We start from the raw sequence: 19,090 nt of genomic DNA, 5'->3' as shown, positions 1-19,090 counted from the left end.
ACACGGAGTCCAGTATAAGTTATACTTCTTCATCAATTGTTTCCCTGCTTTCATGAACACCGACCCATTATCTGTGGCAATTTGGACCACATTTCTTTACCGACTTCTTTGATAACAGTCTTCAATAGGTCGTATATATACTTGTGGTCTTTGATATAGTTCGATGCATCAACTGACTTAAGGAAGACCGTGCTCCCTTTAGAATAAACCATGAAATTAATAATACTTAATTTCGTGGGCCCTGTCCATCCATCTGACATTATTGTGCACCCATATGTCTTCCATTTTTCTCTTTGTTGGTTCACATAAGCTTCCATTTCTCTGTACTCCATTTCCAAGTACTTGTTCTTTATGTCAAATGGAGATGGAGGTTCAATTCCCATTCCTGCACTTCATATAAAAAAAAAAATGTAAAACATGTCACAAAAGACTATACTTACTAAAAGTATAGCACAATATAACATTTCAAAAATTAGTAATTACCAGCTTGTTGTGCACCAATAATCATATTCTTGAAGTGATGAGACTTTGCTTTTGCGGGTGCGACGCTCTCATAAATGAAGAATTTGCTAATTAAGCGTCCCATCGTTTCTTTAATTGCACCACCCTTGAATATATCTTTGATATTTTTTTGTTTTGCTGCAGAAGACTTGTAAAGCGAAGGGGCAATAGGGGGTGATTGTTGCGAATGTCGCATACTATGTGATTTTCGCATCATCGGCGGTAATCCAGTAGACTGTGAAGACTCCCCCGTTTTGCGTTTGCTCCCTACAATATTCTCATATTGTTCACGTTCCCATTTTGATGCTTTCGAGGCACGAACTGCAGATCGATATGCATCCCGCTCATTTGGGTGCATATCTGTCGGATACATATACACATCTTCATTCTCAACATCTTCATCATTATCTTCGTCTACCAAATGTGTATGATGAGTCCCCATTGTGCCACGTAATTGAGCACGAATGTCTTCAATATCAGCATTTTTCTTTGCTTTTGCTTTTGTTTTGTCATGCACTAGGAATCGTATCTCTTCTTTCACTTCGGGCGGCACTCTCGGACACTTTTTGGTGTTGTTATGCGGGTCTTTATGCATTAAATGGAACTTGAATCGCGTGATGCCTCCACTTTTCATCACCAACCCACAGAAATTACAAATTGTTCCATTTCGGTTACCCCCAATTGGTAAACAATACTTCCAAGCCGGATCTCGCCCTGGCAGGGCAGAACCACCTTCACTAGCCATGCTAAATCTATTGCAATAAAAATACACTTGAATGTGATTTCAATGTAAACAAAAATCAAGTCAATATTTAAATTTAAATATATGAGAAATGTACAAAATAATGATAAAGAATGAACATAGTTGATATTCCATATATTTAATTAAACTAATTAAATAATTTAGCTAAGTTAATTTTTTGAATCTAAATCTAATTCTATGAAAAATTTACTAAATTAAAAATTAATCATAATTGGATATGAAACTAAATCATGATAATCATAAAAATTGAACATATTTAATATTCCATATATAGTAGTTCATGTTAATTAAACTAATTAAATAATTTAGCTAAGTTAATTTTTTGAATCTAAATCTAATTCTATGAAAAATTTACTAAATTAAAAATTAATCATAACTGGATATGAAACTAAATCATGATAATCATAAAAATTGAACATATTTAATATTCCATATATAGTAGTTCATGTTAATTAAACTAATTAAATAATTTAGCTAAGTTAATTTTTTGAATCTAAATCTAATTTCATGAAAAATTTACTAAATTAAAAATTAATCATAATTGGATATGAAACTAAATCATGATAATCATAAAAATTGAACATATTTAATATTCCATATATATAGTAGTTCATGTTAATTAAACTAATTAAATAATTTAGCTAAGTTAATTTTTTTAATCTAAATCTAATTCTATGAAAAATTTACTAAATTAAAAATTAATCATAATTGGATATGAAACTAAATCATGATAATCATAAAAATTGAACATATTTAACATTCCATATATAGTAGTTCATGTTAATTAAACTAATTAAATAATTTAGCTAAGTTAATTTTTTAAATCTAGATCTAATTCTATGATAAATTTACTAAATTAAAAACTAATCATAATTGAATATGAAAAAAAATCTCAATAATCATAAAAATGAACATATTTCATATTCAAAATATACTAGTTCATGTTAATTAAATTAATTAAATAATTTAGCATGTTAATTAAATTAATTAAATATGAAACTAAATCACAAATAATCATTCTAAATATGAAACTAAATCACAAATAATCATTTAAAATAAACATATCAATTTATAATTAAATAATCAAATTAACCTAAGTCAATTCAATAAAAATATACAAATTAATTACTATTGAATATAAAAATAACATTAAATCATCCATATTAATTACAATTGCAAACAAAATTAATTACAATTTAAAATAAACATACTTTAAAATTGGAGTAATGAGAGAGCAAATGAAGAATGAAAGCAAAAATGGGTGAAATTGATGGAAAAATGGCTATTTATAGAAGGAATTTGGGCCAAAATAGCCGTTGGAACACCAATTTACCGTTGAAATTCAAATATGGCCGTTGGATCACAAACTAGGACAAATCTGGCCGTTGGATCAACGCGGGCGTGATCTGGGCCGTCAGATCGTGCTGGAGAGAGGAGCGAAATATCTCCAAAAAGTCGGCGATTTATCGGCGATTTTCTACGGCCACAGGCGATTATTTGGGGAAATCGCCGATTTATCGATTTTCACCGATATATCGTCGATTTATTGGCGATTTTTTGCGAAAAATCGTCCTTCGATTTTTCTCCTTGAAATGCCGTGTCGCCACCTCCCGATACAAGATATATCGCCGATATATCCCGATATTTTCCTCCATGGTGTATTTATTAAATCTTGTATTAGGCTTGACCCTTTTTGCTAATACATGGTTGTGACGTTTTTTTTTTTGTTGTTGTTGAGAGTGGGAAGAGAAGTGCAGTGTTGATTGGGAGCAGTTGGAGCAGTTAGAGGCAAGGCATGGGCATGGGCAGAAAGTTGGTGAACCTAATTTGGGGATAATGGGATCATCTTGCAGCCAAAAAAAGAGGGGAGAGAAAGACAGCTAAGGAAGATGACTCTCTGGATTTTTCTAGAAAAACTCTCTTTGTATTTTCTTAGCATTATTTATTTTATTTATTTATTTTGTCTATGAGAGGTTTGAGATGTTTGTGGGTATTTCTAAACTTTGTTGAGGAAGCTGTGGAGAGCCACTAGATTTGGGATTGCACTGTAAAGGGTATACCGATTATCCATGTCCTTCTCTTTGTTTTTATTTTATTTTATATTTATTTTAAGATATATTGGATTTATTCTGCATGCCATTTTGATATATATCGGTGTATGTATATGATTCATTTCATTTCATATCCTTGTAAATATTTTAATTCGGTTATTGTTGTGTATGCAGTAATTTATTTATTCGTTTGTTTATTTAGTCATTCATTTATTTTGTATTGTTTTTAATTTTCAGATTATTGTGTAAATCTAATGATAACGGAATAATGATGTTTCTGCTTATAGATTTTTTTTAATTTATCTATTTATTTATTTGTTCATTTTATAATACTAATAATAACAAAACTAAAGCTCTTTTTCTAGATTTAATTATTTGTAAATATTTTTTTTAGTTCTAATAAACCAAAATCCCTTTTCAATATTTTTTTAAAATTTTTTGTCTTAAAAATAAATAAATAGAGGAGTCATCTAGGTGATTTTATTTTATTTTATTTTTAATAGATACTGAATTCTACAAAGCTAACTTTCTTTTTTTAATAAAAAAATTCCTTCTTAATAAAAGACAATTTTCCTCCAAGCAAGTAAAAATTCCTTATTTAAAGTTATAAAATTTTAAATAAATTTGTACATAAATAAAATTGTAAACAGTTTCTTTCAAATAAAATTGAATTGAATTTTTTTTTTAATACAAAATCTTAAAAATCCTTTTTGTTATGATGAAAGTCAAATAAAATTCATCCATTTTAAATAAAATTGTGAAAATGCAAAATTCTCTTTTTAAACTAAATATAAAATTTTAAAGTTCTTTTTTTTAAAAAAAAATCAACAATCAAATTGTATTACTCTTATGGATAAAACTTGAAAAAATCAATTTTTAAATAAAATTAGATAAACTTTCTTTTTATTTTTTATTAATTTTTATTTATTTACTTTTAGTCCTAACAAAATTGAATAAACCTTTTTTTTCAATAAATTTTTTTTAATAAAATCAAACAAGAAATAATTTCTAGTAGATAAAAATAAATAAATAAAAAGAGAGAGAGAGAGAGATTTAAACATTTTTGTAATTGATTTTGGAAAAATTTGTGTTTCTATTAATTTCTTTCTTTCTTTTATATATATATATATATATATATATATATATATATATATATATATATATTATTTTTAATAAATTCTTTTTATACAATAAGGGCAAATAACTTTTTTTAAAAATTAAATACAAATGAAATTGAATCAAATCATTAATTGAAAATAAATTGAAACTTCTTTTTTGTAAATAAATAAATTGAAACCATTAATTCAAAATCATTTTTAATAAAATCCTTTGAAGTTTCTTGAAAACTAATTCTTTAAATATTTTTTTCTTTAGTTCAATAAATCATTTTGCATAATTCTTTTGTTATTTATTTTGTGTATTCTGGTAATTAGATTTCATTATTATTTATGTGTATATTGATTTTCACCATAACTTGTACATACTCATTTGCATGATTATTTTTTCTTGGTATCCATAATTAATTAATTAATTACTACAAATCCCTTCATTCGATTAGTAGAGGTTGTACGTATACGGGCTTAGAGGGGTGCTACAGCTTACCATCATACCTTCTCAATAAGTAACCCGACCTCAGAACCCAGACTTAGTTTTTCATAGACTTGTTTTTCCTTTAGGAATCACACTTAAGATTTTTCTTTCTTATTTTGTTTTTCCTTTAAAAAAAATTAAAATAACTGGTAACTCCAAATCTTTTTCAAAAAAATCAAATTTTCAATAAATAAAAAGTGAGGTGGGAACGCATCGTGCGAAATGCGGGTTTCGTAGATTGTTACATTATATAGGGGCAAGGTTGGGACAAGGGATCTCTACCGAACCTATCCCCTTGGTATTCCTGTGTTCGATGTTTGGAAAGGGAAGTTTGAAAAGTGAGATATTGCACTTTAGGATTTGCAAAAAAAAAAAAAAAATGTGTAGACAGACCAATCAATCTCCAAATCCATCAATTGATCGACCAATTTCACAAGGAAAACGATCCAGAAGGTGAATAAAATCAAACACATGACTGGTTGACGATTCAATCAATACAGCCTGATTTGGTTTCAGAAACACCGACTAAAATCAACTTGATATGAAATTCAAAATGTATTTAAAATTTCTGTCTTCAAATGACAACATACAGAGGAAACCAACAAAAGAGAGCAAGTAGATAACTCGCTCGGTAGTTTTTGTTGGGACTTATTCATCATCGAACACAAAAACACTACATTATTGAAGTGAAAAAGTAAGCAAACACGGTGGTTGGGCACCTAACTTGATCCAAGTTTATATGATAATTTCGGGTGTGATATCAAAATCAGCTTTCCATAGCCCAAAAGTTCCATTAACGAAATCATAGTAACCACCCATCAACTTCAAAGCTCTGTTAGCTAGTGCTGCTCGCACATACGGATAGCTCAATAGATTGACCAGAGACAAATTCACCGACTCCTGCACAAAATCATTCATGAGTGATGATGATTTACTCCAAATCATATAAATACTGTTCATTTTTAAGTTCTAAGGAGGTTTTCATAATTTTAAAATATGTTTATAAAGTTAAGGGAAATCATATATAACATTCAAAAATTTTTCTTTCATCCGATATAAACAAACATTCTTTGTGGGATCAAATAAACTTCCATACTGGAATTGGAACCTGATTCTAATATCATTTGTTACGACCTACTTCAAACTGTGTGTGAATGTATATAATGGCCAAGAACTATACCTTTTCACAATGTTCACATTGTTCCTCAAATGTTGCGTCGCTCCACTCTGATTCCACCTTGGCCTTGGCTGGTAAACCGATTTTGACCCAGTCATCGATGAAGTCACTGCAAATATCAGTTAGATGGGTGAGAAAGATGAAGCTTAATGGAGGAATTAAGTTATGATCAGCCATACTTGGAAGTAGTTCCATCAGCAGGAAGAGACATAAGGGCCTGTATCCCACCGCAGCGACTATGTCCTATGACCAGGATGTTCTCCACCTGTGATTAAGTTAATTTCTGACCCTTAAAGACATGAAGAAACCCCCCAGAAAAGACTAGTGAAAGGGAATTTGAATACTAATCTAAAAAAAAAGAAAAAAAGAAAGTGAATTGGAATTCACCTCAAGATGCTTGACTGCATATTCAATGACTGCACCAACTCCTGAGTATCTCAACTGTGAACCACACAAACACATGTATTATGCAAGACTGCTATAAGGCTAATGAGAATGCCATGGCTTTTGGCCAAAGATGGCTTATTATTGCAAAATCCTAAATCCACCTGATTAAATGCAGGAACCATGTTAGCAATGTTCCTGCACATGAAGGCTTCCCCTGGCTTGAAGTTGAGGACATGAGAGGGGCTAACGCGGGAATCAGAGCACGCAAACACCAGAAACTGCAGGATTAGAAAATGTTCCATTAGGTAAGGTTCCATCAAAACTGGGTAGGGAAAAAAACTGCTGTTCGATTAGGAAATCATAGCTTATAAAGAGTACCTTGGGGTGCTGCCCTTCTGCAAGTTGTTTATAGTAATCTGGATACTTGCTGCAAAATCATGCCAATTGCCATATCCATAAGAACAATTAATTCATCCAAATTATTCAAAGGAAAAAAGAGAAGGGGAGAAGGATTCTCCTAGACTTTATTTTCACTTGATTATTCATGTATGCTTTTTAGGTATACTTAGTTTTCTTATAGAGATTAGAATCAGATGAAATGAGTTACTCCATTGATTAGTATCTGAAAGTAGTGCCATCGTACTCGAAATGGTGGATCTTGAAGTGAATAAACCCATCTTTAATCCTCCTGACAGGGTCAAACTCCTCCTCATGATCTTGCTCTTGCAAATCAGCTGTCAACTTCTCAATTTTTGCAGCAGCTATTTCATCCAGTCCTTCCTTATCACTACACAACAAGTTGATTCCATTAGTTTCTTAGTAAAAAAACAGACTGGAAGTCCCCAAAATAACAACTAAACGCATCATCTAATAAACAAATATTTCTACTCTTTAAATTAGCTTCAGAAACACCACAAACTGCTGGTTTATATATAGGATACCTCAGAAGCCGCTTTAGTCCTTCAATGGCTACCTCAGTTGAGCTCTTCGCCATATCCATGTTGCCTTGCTGAAAATTCCTAAAATTGGCAAGTAAGAAACATTAATAGTGCTATGATACATGTCTATATGAATTCAAACTTTTTCAATAGGAATTTGAAAGCTCAATGCATGCAGTTTTCCTTTGGGGTTCAAGAAAAGGGAAAACCTATAATAGCACATACGCATGCATATACCAAAAACCCAAGGAAATGAATTGTGGGTTACTTCAAAATGATGAAAGTGACATCCAAATGGAGTTCAAAACCGAAGAATTTAGAGTTCATTTGACAATGTTTTTGTAAAACAATCATTCTAACCTAAAAAATATTTTTTTAAAAAAAAATCAAGTTCAAAAATCATTTGTAATGTTTCATGGAGAAATAATTGGTAACTGATTTTTCTAAAAACCTTTTAAAAAAAATTGTTTTCATTAAAAACACTTCAAAAAGAAACATTAGTTCGCTCAACAATGCTTTTAAAATGAACGTCTAACCTAAAAAGTGTTTTCAAAGAAAAATGAGATGTTTGAACACTTTTAAACAGTTTTAAAAAAACACAATTCATAGCACTCTTAAGTGTAAGATAAATGCTATGAAATGCAAAAAATGCATGAAGACTTGAACTATGGACAGACCGTTGATTTCCTAAGAGAGAAGTAGGTGCTTAATCTCGTATGGAGAGTTGATGGGTGTCTGCTCTTACCAAAGGTTCCTATTTATAGGCCTAGCTAAGTAGAGGAAAATATCATTTGTACGTAAGTAGAGGAAAACGTTCTTCGTATGGAAGACATTGACATCTCGTTTTACAGTTCACGACAAAATGGTTTCCTCTGTGGTGCTCCAATTCCATTGACACAAAAGAAATTGAAACTAACACGTCTCTTTCTTTTCTCAAGAGACGTTGTTTACAAGTTTTCTTAATCAATATATCCTGTGACGCATCAGTATATCATTTATCCTGACATTATGAACAAAACGATTTTGGGTGGGACTTAGTGAATGTTTGAATGATTTAAAGTATTTTTAATTTATAAAAGATGTTTTTGAAAAAAAATCAAGTATTTGATAAATTCTAAAAAATATTTTTAAAAATCTGAAAAATCATTCATAGGCTTAGAAAACTACTTATAGTGTTTTTTTAGAAAAAACACTTGTCATCTTAAAAACATTTTTAGAGAAAATACTTGTACTAAAAATATTTTGAGTAAAAGCACTATCAAGCATATTCTTAATGAAATTTTTTAATGGTTTTTTTTTGTTGGAATGGTTTCCTAACTTATGATAAACAATAGATCCTCTTCATATCCTGTTTTTCTATTTTTTAAAATAGATAATATTTTCTAAATTTGAAAACACATTTGATATTTGTTTTTTTTTTTTTTAGAAAACTGTTTTTTTTTAAATTGAATTTTTAAAAACCTAGGCTATGTTTGAAAACATTGTCAATAAAACAAGTTTTTGAGAATTGTTATGAAAATAGGAATTTTTTTATAATATATTTTAATTATTTTCACTTGAATTTTTCTTTTTACCATTTTGAAAAAATAATTATATAAATACAAAGAATAATTAAAAATAATGTGTTGCATATACAAGTAATTTTTAAGAAATATTTGAAAACACAAAAAACAAATCGATAACATTCCAAAATTTTCAAATAAACTTTCATTCTAAAAAAAATAATAATAATATAATTGTTTTTTAACACAATTCCTAAATTTCAACTCTCTTTATTGATTAGTATGTTTTATTGGTGTTTGTTCTTTTAATTGAAGTCGGAATAGATTTGAATTTGTCTAAAATCTAAGAAACATAGATAAAAAGGTGATTTTCCATTTTATATTTAGGTAAAAGTTTATTTTTATTTTTAGATAAAACTTCTTTAATATTTTAAACAAAAGTTTATAAGAACCTAATTACTTTGGTCGTGGGGATCAATCTTTCAAAAATAAAAAATAAAATAAGTGAACTCCAACATTAAATAAGTTAAAATAAATTGCTATATAAATTTTAAACTTAAAAGTATTTTCAAAACTTAAAATTCTTAGGCATGTTTGATAAATGTTTTCAATAATAGTTTTATATTCTTCAAAATAAAAAAACAAGAAAATACATTTGACAACCAAAAATTGTTTTTTGTTCTTTAAAATAAAAAATAAGATATTTTTAGAGAACATTTTTTTATTATTTTCACTTATTTTCTCATGATTGTTTTAAAAAATAATTATACAAATATATAAAACGATTAAAAATAAAATAATAAACATAAAAATTATTTTTAAAGATATTAAAAATAAGTTTAAAATATTTTAGATTTCCAAATATATTTTTATTCTATAAAACATCAAAGAAATGTTCTCAAAAACCATTTTTTATAACTGTTCTTTAAAATAATTATCAAACATGCCCTAAATCTCCTTACTTATCCATACTAGTGAAAAAAATTAAATTAATGTAAGATTTGATATTTAGAGAAATTTACATGAATTAATAAAATGGAGGTCTTTTTCAAATTAATAATATAAAAATTAATTAAAGGATGTACATGTTAATTAAAAAAAAATGTGGGTGATATAAAATGCCGGTGACACCTATCTAATCTATATAAAATTTCACACATATAAAATGGCTAAATGGAATATCAAAACACATGCTTAATAGATGGTCAACCTATTGCCTCTTGATATATATATATATATATATTGTTAATAATATTTCCTTAATTAAACATAAGAAAACAAACAAAGCTTAAATTAAATAATATTTCAAGCAAGAAAAAATATTAAAAAAAATATGATGGGGTCTATCTACAATCTAACATATATGCATGTTTAAGATGCCTTTTGTGTGTGCCTCTCAATGGTCTATCTACAGTCTTACATATATGCATGTTTAAGATGCCTTTTGTGTGTGCCTCTCAATGGTGTTGCCTTTCCTAGAAAATATTTTCTCTTAGTCCAATCATATCTTTGAATTTTATTTCTTGGATTATCTTATAAAACAAAAACCATACGTCAATGCATACCCACCAAAACAAGAAATAAAAATTACTGGTCATATAATATTTGAATTTTTACACCATGTTGAATGGCCTAAAAAAATAAAAAACGAAAAACAAAAAATTGAGGAAAATGTTAAGAAAAAAAAAAAGAAAAAAAGAAAAAATAGAAGAAAAATAAAAATAGATTTAAAGTTAATAATTATTTTTTTATGTTATTACAAACTCATTTCATTTTTTTTAATAAAAATAATATAATATGAAAATATATAAATTTTTAATTAATTTTATTATTATTATTATTATTTTGTATTTATCATAATAAAACCAAATATGATAATATTTTTTTTGATGTTTTTTTTTTTTTATGTTTTTTTTTTAATATTTTTATGGAACCAAACATAACGTAAAGATACTATCATAAAAAAAATACATAACTTATTTAGCATTGTATTAAAACAATTTTAAAAATCATTCTTATAATGTTTTTTAAAATAAAATATTTTAAAACTTAAGAGTGTTGTCAACATATTTTTTGTATTTCCAAATATTTATTAAAAAGAATTTTTATCTTTTAGTTAATTTTTACATTTGTATATTTAAAAAAAAAGTTCAAAAAAGTAAAAATAATTAAAATAATTTCTTTAAAAAAATAAAAAAACCCTAAGAAGTTGTCCAAAACTAATAAAAAAAAATCTATTTTTAAAAACATTCGATGCACTTTCACCTATAGTTAATTGTGGGAAAAGGGGCATTCTTTAGTTGAACCTTGTGCCCATGACACACATGGGTCATGATAGAAACTTAGAAACAAACCCCTATTAGATGGACCCATACAAATTATCACAAAAAGCATAGCAAAATCATTACTCCTCTTTTTCCACATCATAATTGATTCATATTGATTATTATTTTATTTGCATGATGAGTACAATTATAATTCAACCACACTCTACACATGGATATAAGGAGAATCCAAGGCATGTAACCCAAATCAGAGTTGATAAGATTTAATTTTCTTTCACATTCTTATCTTAATCTTTTGTAATTTTCCTTGAGAATCTTTTCCATTTGTCTTATGTCAAACATTGGAGTAATCAAGTTAGATTCCACTAAATTAATCAAATGAAATGGGGCATTTTGGCATGTGGATGTAGGCTGAGAAATCTTTTCCTCCATGTGGATCCCTCTCTTCTCCTTTCATCCCTTGGTTTTTGAAGTTGAATATTGAAAGGGGTACGGATGCATGCATGTCTAGAAGCCTCCAATGTTGAATTTAGAGTTCAATTTGTCTCACAATGTGTTTGAAAGCAATTCTAATTTTACTGTAGAATTTCATACTTTCCGACTTAATTTATCCAGATTTTGAAAAAAAAAAAATTGAGAAATCTATGTATTCTCTAAACCACAATTTATGAAATTGATTTTTGTTTAATTTTTTTTCAAAAAAATATATTATGGATATGTTTGGTTCCGGAAAATTTGAGGGAAATAAAAAATAAAAAATAAATAAAAAATAGATTTAAACTCAATAAATTATTTTTATATGTTTCTTCATACTCATTTTATTTATTTCTTACTATTATATAAAAATTAAATCATTTTAAAATATATAAATTTTAATTATATTTTATTTTCTTTTATATTTTTCAGGATTAAACCAAATATAAGAAAACTATTTTTTTTTTAACATTTTTTTTCTTTCCTTAATACTTTTTGAGAATCAAACATGAACTATAAATATCTTAATTTTTAATGAACTTATTCAAACATAAAATTCAATTACATTGTTAGTAATTACTTCTACTTTTTTTACTTTAAACTATGAAAAATCATTATTATCCCAAAAAAGACTCATAAAAATACAATAAGTATTAAATTTAAATAAAAATATATTTTTATAATGCTTTCGAAAATTAGCGAAGGGCAATTTTAATCGACAATGTTTTATTTGAAATTCAAATTATCAACCCGTTAATCTAATAATTATTTTGAATTATTTTTAAAATATTTAAACATACTTTGTAAAACTTTTTTAAATATCAATTTTTGACCCAAAGAAAAAAGTGCTTTCAACTTTTTTTAAAGGCTTCTAACTAATCTTTCTTTGAAAATCACTCTAAAGCTCACTCTTTCATTTATATTGGGATGAGTTCTATAGTATTTCTAGGTTACTACACCAAAAATTTAAGTATAATGGTCAAATTTGGAGATTAAATTTCCCCCATTTGAAGCCAATAGTTATGGGATGCCAATTAAGGGCACAACCCATTACTACATCATTCTTTGTTATTTTCTCTCACACAATTTGGAACCAATGCTTACTTCAACTATAATTGCCTTCAACCATATCTACAACTCCATGCTCACTTCAACCATAAAAGGTGGTACTTTGAGGCACTTGTCTCATGAACCCATTACCCATCTCTTCTGTTTTTTGTTGTACGGGCTCCAAGAAAATGTATAGATGCTTGGTTAGTAGAGGATATTGATTTCAAGATATCCTACCAAGCCTCATCTTTAATCTAGTTCTTGAAATATTTGAAACTCCTATTTCCACTATTGTTATTCATACATTTTCTTTTCCAAAAGGTTAATGTGGTCTATTGGCTCTTAAACTCCAATCTCTCTATAATCTCTCTTTACCAATATTTAGATTCAAGTGTCATTGATATAATAACTTTATAGGCAAAATTACCCCTCAAAAAGTTATTGATTTCCTTTACACATGAATCCAAATGGCTTAAAACTAATGTATAAGTGTTAACACTCTCATCTACCGATAATGCATATATAAACACTTCCATTTGATAATGATGATTCTTCAACAATGCTTTTTCATGAATGTATGCCTAACAAAATGATTTGCAAAACCTTTTAATATGGATATTAGTGAATGCACTTAAAAAAGGAAAGAGGCATCTTGTTATCTATAGCTTATTGATCTTCAAAAACCTATGTATAAACAATAACACTCTCATCCATTGATAATGTATATCCAAACATTACAATTTTAATTGAGATGATTCTCTAACCGTGTTTTCTATGAACATGTACCTAAAAAAATGATTAACAAAGTTTTTAATATGGATATTAGTGGATGCACCCAAAAATGGAAAGAAACATCTTATTATTCATTACATCCAAATCTCTAAAAACCTATGAATAAACGTTACCACTCTCCTTCAATGATAATGCATATCCAAACACTAGAATTTGATAGTGATGGTTTATGCCAACTAGTATGATCATTGGCTTTTCATAAACATTAGTATGGTATGATTGTATCAAATGTTGACACATCGTTAAAACAAGTTTAATCCAATATACTTGTAAAGTATGCCCAAAATAAGTTAGTTAAGTGGTTGTCTTCATCAACATTATACTTCAGAATAAAATGAGGGATCCATTTCATTTTTTTTCACACAAGTAAGATATAGCACTCTCTTCATCACCTTCTCTTATTTGAACTCTACAATCAACATCAACATGATTATTTGTCTCATTTTATGAAGCCAACATTGTTAGATCCACCTAATTGTTCCACAATGTAATCTCTAACTTAGCTAATCTTCGCTCTAGCATAGTTCATTGCACTTAATTGTTATTTCATAAACTCCTTTACAATTCACTCATATACTTATTTATTAAATCTAGCACACAATTATGCCTCACAACTAACTTTAATTATGAAATTTATCGTTCAAATCAATGACAAATTTATTTCCTTTTTGTTTGTCCATCATATCAAAAAAGAACTCAAATATAAAAGAAAGGAAAACTATTTAAATAGGGTAGGTTGAAGGTGATGAAGAGTCGTATGGTGTGGAATTTTTTGACAAGTCTAATGAATAACTCAACTTATCAAAGAACATATTTACTATAGGGACCCCTGCCCACACGTGGCACACATTTCCTAAATGACACGTGGCACACATCTCCTAAATGACATGTGGCACACATCTCCTAATGACATGTGGCGCACATTCTCATCCGGATTTCCCCAAGAGTACACGTGGCGCGCTTCTCCCATCATGACTCCCTCAAGGAGAGGCACACGACACTCACAAACATAACATTCGGACAACTGCCACAGCGCATCCAGACGGCCGACATACACTATCCGGGTATGTTTGTCTGGATCATTGACTGAAGTAAGCAAGTCTTATACATTATCACAACAGCCTGCCATGGCCCACGTTTCGCCACCTGCAGGGTGAAATGACAAGAATGAAGTGACGGCAAGTCACTTCCTACGATCACTTCCCACGATTTCTGACAGTCGCAGCAACTACCACGATCTCTGTTAGCCGCCCGTAGGGTGATGATGGCCCTGCCACCACCTAGTGTCATCATGACAACACAAAATATCTCCCTACCATTAAAAAAGGAAACAAAGCTTCTAATACTATATATATGAACCTTCACACAAAGAGGAAGGTAAGCTCGCGATACCTGGTAAAAGACCAACTGATTTATCTCTTTCTCTTTCTCTGATCATGGTTGACAAAACCATCGGAGGGTGCGTCCGAACACCCTGTCCGGACGCCTTTTGCAGGTAGTACGATTGAATCAAGAATCTATATTGGTTGAGATTGTGCGTCCATCCATTTGGCAACTACGTGGATCATCAAGGACGCGAGGCCTCAACATTAGCGCCATCTGTGGGAAGATATCACTAATTCAGTCACCAGCAAAGATAGCCACACTTTCCCAAAGCCGTTCATTTGGTAAGGGAGAAGAAGATCATTCTGAATGGCGCCGAGCCATCGAAAGAAGACAGTTGGCAAGCGAGCGACAACTGAAAGCTCTCCTCCAAGAGACAGAAAGATTAAGAGAAGAAAACACGATACTACGCATCCAGGCTTCAACATCAGGGCCTCCCCGTCGCCAGCGTTCGAGAGGCTAGGTAGCAAACTCGAGGCCAGAACCAGAGTAAATATATCCTAGGACAGCGGGGGCTATCCCAGAAACATACAACGTGAGGCCACATGAGCCATACACGCCCATGCCTCGAGCTCCCCGTGAGGAAAGCTCGGACTCCACTCATTTTTCAGCAAAAAGGCAACGCAATAGAAAATCCCAGTTGTCAAATTCAATGCACGCAAGACTAGGCCCACAAGAGCCTGAGAGACCAAGGCCACCAGCAGCCACAACCTGGACAGCACGCCTTAACCCTATGGTCACCCCCATGGTGCAGAACGTGCTCCCGCACCGTGACCCTATGGTCACTCCCATGGTGCGGAACGTTCACTCGCACCTAGCGGCGCAACAAGATGGAAGAAACCTCCCAAACGAGCCACCCATTGGCTCTATCAGCAAAAGGCTGGACGACATGCTCTCCACGCCTTTCTGCTCTCATATCATTCATTACGAGCCCCCAAGGGGATTCCTCGTACCAAAATTCTCCACATACGATGGGTCTAGCGACCCCTTCGACCATATCATGCATTATCGACAGCTCATGACGCTCGACATTGGCAACGACGCGCTGCTATGCAAAATATTCCCCGTCATCCTACAAGGGCAAGCCCTTTCATGGTTTCATCACCTACCTCCCAATTCTGTTGGCAATTTCAAGGACTTGTCCAAAGCTTTCGTAGGACAATACTTGTGCTCCGCTTGACACAAGCAAAACATCAACACTCTGCAAAACATAAAAATGCAGGATAATGAATCCTTAAGAGAGTTCGTGAAGCGGTTTGGTCAAGCCGTACTTCAAGTAAAGGCTTGCAGCATGGATGCTGTCCTACAGATCTTCAAGCGAAGCATCTGTCTAGGCACCCCATTTTTCGAATCGCTAGCTAAAAAACCTCTTACGACAATGGACGACTTGTTCAGACGTGCAAACAAATACTCAATGCTCGAAGATGACGTACGAGCAGCCACCCAGCAAGTCATAGTTGCTGGACAAGCATCTAGAAGTGGCATGGAAAGAAGTGTCAAACTTCCGGACCGGTCGAGGCCGTCCGATAGAAGACAGGACAGACCAAGTCGCCCGGAAAGGCCACCCCTCATTCCCCTTTCCATATCATATGAAAAACTTCTTCCTATGATCCAAGGTTTGTCCGACTTCAGATGGCCTAGACCCCTCGGAACGGACCCATCCAAAAAAGATCATAGCAAGAGATGTGCCATCCATAAGGAACATGGCCACACAACAGAAACATGCAGGTGCCTCCATGATCTGGTCGAAAGGCTCATTAAGGCGGGACATTTAAAGCAATACCTCCGCTCAGATACCAGAGATAGAGATGCTTTCCAAAATCATAATTCTGGAGCCCCTAAAGCCCCAATCGCCCCCAAAGACGTTATAAACTATATTAACGGAGGCCCATCTAACGAGGAATATGACTTTAAACGAAAGAGACAAAAGTTGTTGCGGGCTGCATCAGTACGCGAACGTATCAACTCCATCCGGCCTGGACTAACTAGAAAGGGCCCTCACCCCATAGATGGGACAATCATTTTCCCACCAGTAGACCCCACTCGGACACTGCAGCCACACCGCGACGCCCTCATCCTATCCCTAGAGATGGGAGACTTCGACGTGAGACGCATTTTGGTTGACCCAAGCAGCTCGGCCAATCTTGTACAAGCATTGGTCCTTAGCCACATGGGACACAGTCTCATAGGCCTCGAAAATCCAGGACGAATCTTGTCCGGATTCAATGGGTCATCAACTACTTCCTTGGGAGACATTGTACTGCCGGTCCAAGCTGGCCCAGTCACTCTCAACGTACAATTTTCGGTGGTATAAAATTTATCACCCTTCAATGTCATCTTGGAGCGCACATGGCTACACTACATGAAAGTCATCCCCTCTACATATCATCAAATGGTAAGTTTCCTTACCAATGATGGGCAAATTGATCTATATGGCAGCCAGTTAGCCGCTCGCCAATGCTACCAGATAGCACGAGAAGTAAGGACCAGCCAGGAGGATGCATCCCTCCCTGAGTCCAGCCATGCACATGATAAATAGCAATTATTGGTTCCAGCGGACAAAGATCCTCCGACAGCGGATCCCTTGCAAACAATCCAAATTTCGGAAAAAGGAACTCACCTTACGAACATCAATTCCCTCCTGACATCGGAAGAGACCCAGAATATGCAGAGCGCCCTTAGACAAAACCATGACATCTTTGCATGGGCACATTATGATATGAAGGGAATTGATTCATCCATTACCTCTCATAGACTTAACATCTTGCCAACAGCCAGACCCATCCGGTAGAAGGTTAGACGTTTCCATCCGGACAGACAAGAAATTATCCGGAAAGAAGTTGACAAGTTGCTAGAAGCCGGATTCATCAGAGAAGTGGATTACCCGAACTGGTTAGCAAATGTAGTTGTGGTACCCAAAAAAGAAGGCAAATGGCGGGTGTGCGTCGACTATACCAACCTCAATAATGCATGTCCGAAAGACAGGTTCCCTCTATCGTGAATAGATCAAATCATGGACTCCACTGCTGGGCAAGGGATGCTCTCATTCTTGGACGCCTTCTCCGGATACCACCAAATTCCCATGTCCCCGACTAACATAGAAAAAGCAGCCTTCATAACACCACACAGTCTCTATTGCTACAAAGTCATGCCATTCGGACTCAAAAACGCTGGCGCCACGTATCAGAGACTGATGACAAAGATCTTCAAACCACTGATAGGCCACACGGTAGAGGTATATATTGACGATATTGTGGTTAAAAGCAAAACCCGAGAGGAGCACATCCTCCACTTGCAAGAAGTTTTTCACTTCTTGAGGGAGTATGGCATGAAGCTAAATCCTTCTAAATGCGCCTTTGGCGTAAGTACTGGCAAGTTCCTAGGATTTATGGTCAGCTAAAGAGGAATAGAGGTTAGCCCGGATCAAGTCAAGGCAGTCATGGAAACACCTCCTCCCAGGAGCAAGAAGGAGTTACAACGCCTCACAGGCAAGCTCGTCGCGCTAGGGCGTTTTATAGCCCACTTCACTGATGAACTTCGACCCTTCTTATTGGCAATACGAAAAGCTAGAGCAAACGGATGGACGGACAGTTGTCAAAACGCTTTTGAAAAAATTAAACACTGCCTTACGCAACCGCCCATCCTGAGCAGCTCCATTCCTAAAGAAAAATTGTACATGTATCTGGCTATATCAAACTGGGCAATCAGCGCTGTTCTGTTCCGTTGCCCCTCACCCAAGGAGCAGAAACCAATCTGCTACGTCAACAGAGCATTGGCGGACGTAGAAACCAGATATTCAAAAATGGAGCTAACAACCTTAGCCCTTCGGAGCGCCGCCCAGAAGCTCCGCCCCTATTTTCAAGCCCACCCGGTGGTCGTGCTAACTGACCAGCCCTTCGCAACATTCTGCACAAACCAGACTTAACCGGAAGAATGCTACAATGGGCCATAGAATTGAGCGAATTTGGAATCGAGTTCCAACCCAGATTGTCCATGAAATGCCAAGTTATGGCTGACTTCGTGCTAGAATATTCCCGAATGCCTATCCAGCGCAAGGAACCAGGAGAACATGAGTGGTGGACTTTGCGGGTCGATGGAGCCTCACGATCATCAGGATCTGGAGTAGGGCTCCTACTGCAATCACCAATGGGAGAAAATTTGGAGCAAGCCATCCGATTGGGATTCCCCATCTCAAAC

General features: G+C 33.0%; 2 protein-coding genes across 3 annotated transcripts; one reads left to right on the top strand and one right to left on the bottom strand.

The window, feature by feature from the left end:
• Positions 1-5,441: 5,441 nt before the first annotated feature.
• LOC104882284 (carbonic anhydrase 2) lies at positions 5,442-8,180 on the bottom strand. Of its 2 annotated transcripts, none has more exons than XM_010664870.3 (9): positions 8,085-8,180; positions 7,411-7,488; positions 7,113-7,256; positions 6,848-6,896; positions 6,631-6,747; positions 6,470-6,523; positions 6,262-6,347; positions 6,086-6,191; positions 5,442-5,805 (listed from the first exon to the last, which is right to left on the bottom strand). In XM_010664870.3, exons 2-9 carry the CDS (start codon positions 7,467-7,469, stop codon positions 5,641-5,643), a joined length of 780 nt encoding a protein of 259 aa, XP_010663172.1. In that variant the 5' UTR covers positions 7,470-7,488; positions 8,085-8,180; the 3' UTR covers positions 5,442-5,640. The 2 variants fall into 2 exon arrangements, with proteins under 2 accessions (XP_010663172.1, XP_010663173.1); XM_010664871.3 differs by having other exon boundaries at positions 7,411-7,478; positions 8,085-8,138.
• Positions 8,181-16,109: 7,929 nt separating this feature from the next.
• Positions 16,110-18,781, top strand: LOC104882389 (uncharacterized). The gene is made up of 2 exons (XM_010665540.1): positions 16,110-17,150; positions 18,602-18,781. Exons 1-2 carry the CDS (start codon positions 16,110-16,112, stop codon positions 18,779-18,781), a joined length of 1,221 nt encoding a protein of 406 aa, XP_010663842.1.
• Positions 18,782-19,090: the final 309 nt, after the last annotated feature.

This window comes from Vitis vinifera, chromosome 17 (assembly GCF_030704535.1).
Source record: "Vitis vinifera cultivar Pinot Noir 40024 chromosome 17, ASM3070453v1".
In the NCBI taxonomy this organism is placed as follows: Eukaryota; Viridiplantae; Streptophyta; class Magnoliopsida; order Vitales; family Vitaceae; genus Vitis; species Vitis vinifera.
The sequence above is the reverse complement of the archived record's forward strand: the minus strand, read 5'-3'. Positions and strand labels throughout refer to the sequence as shown.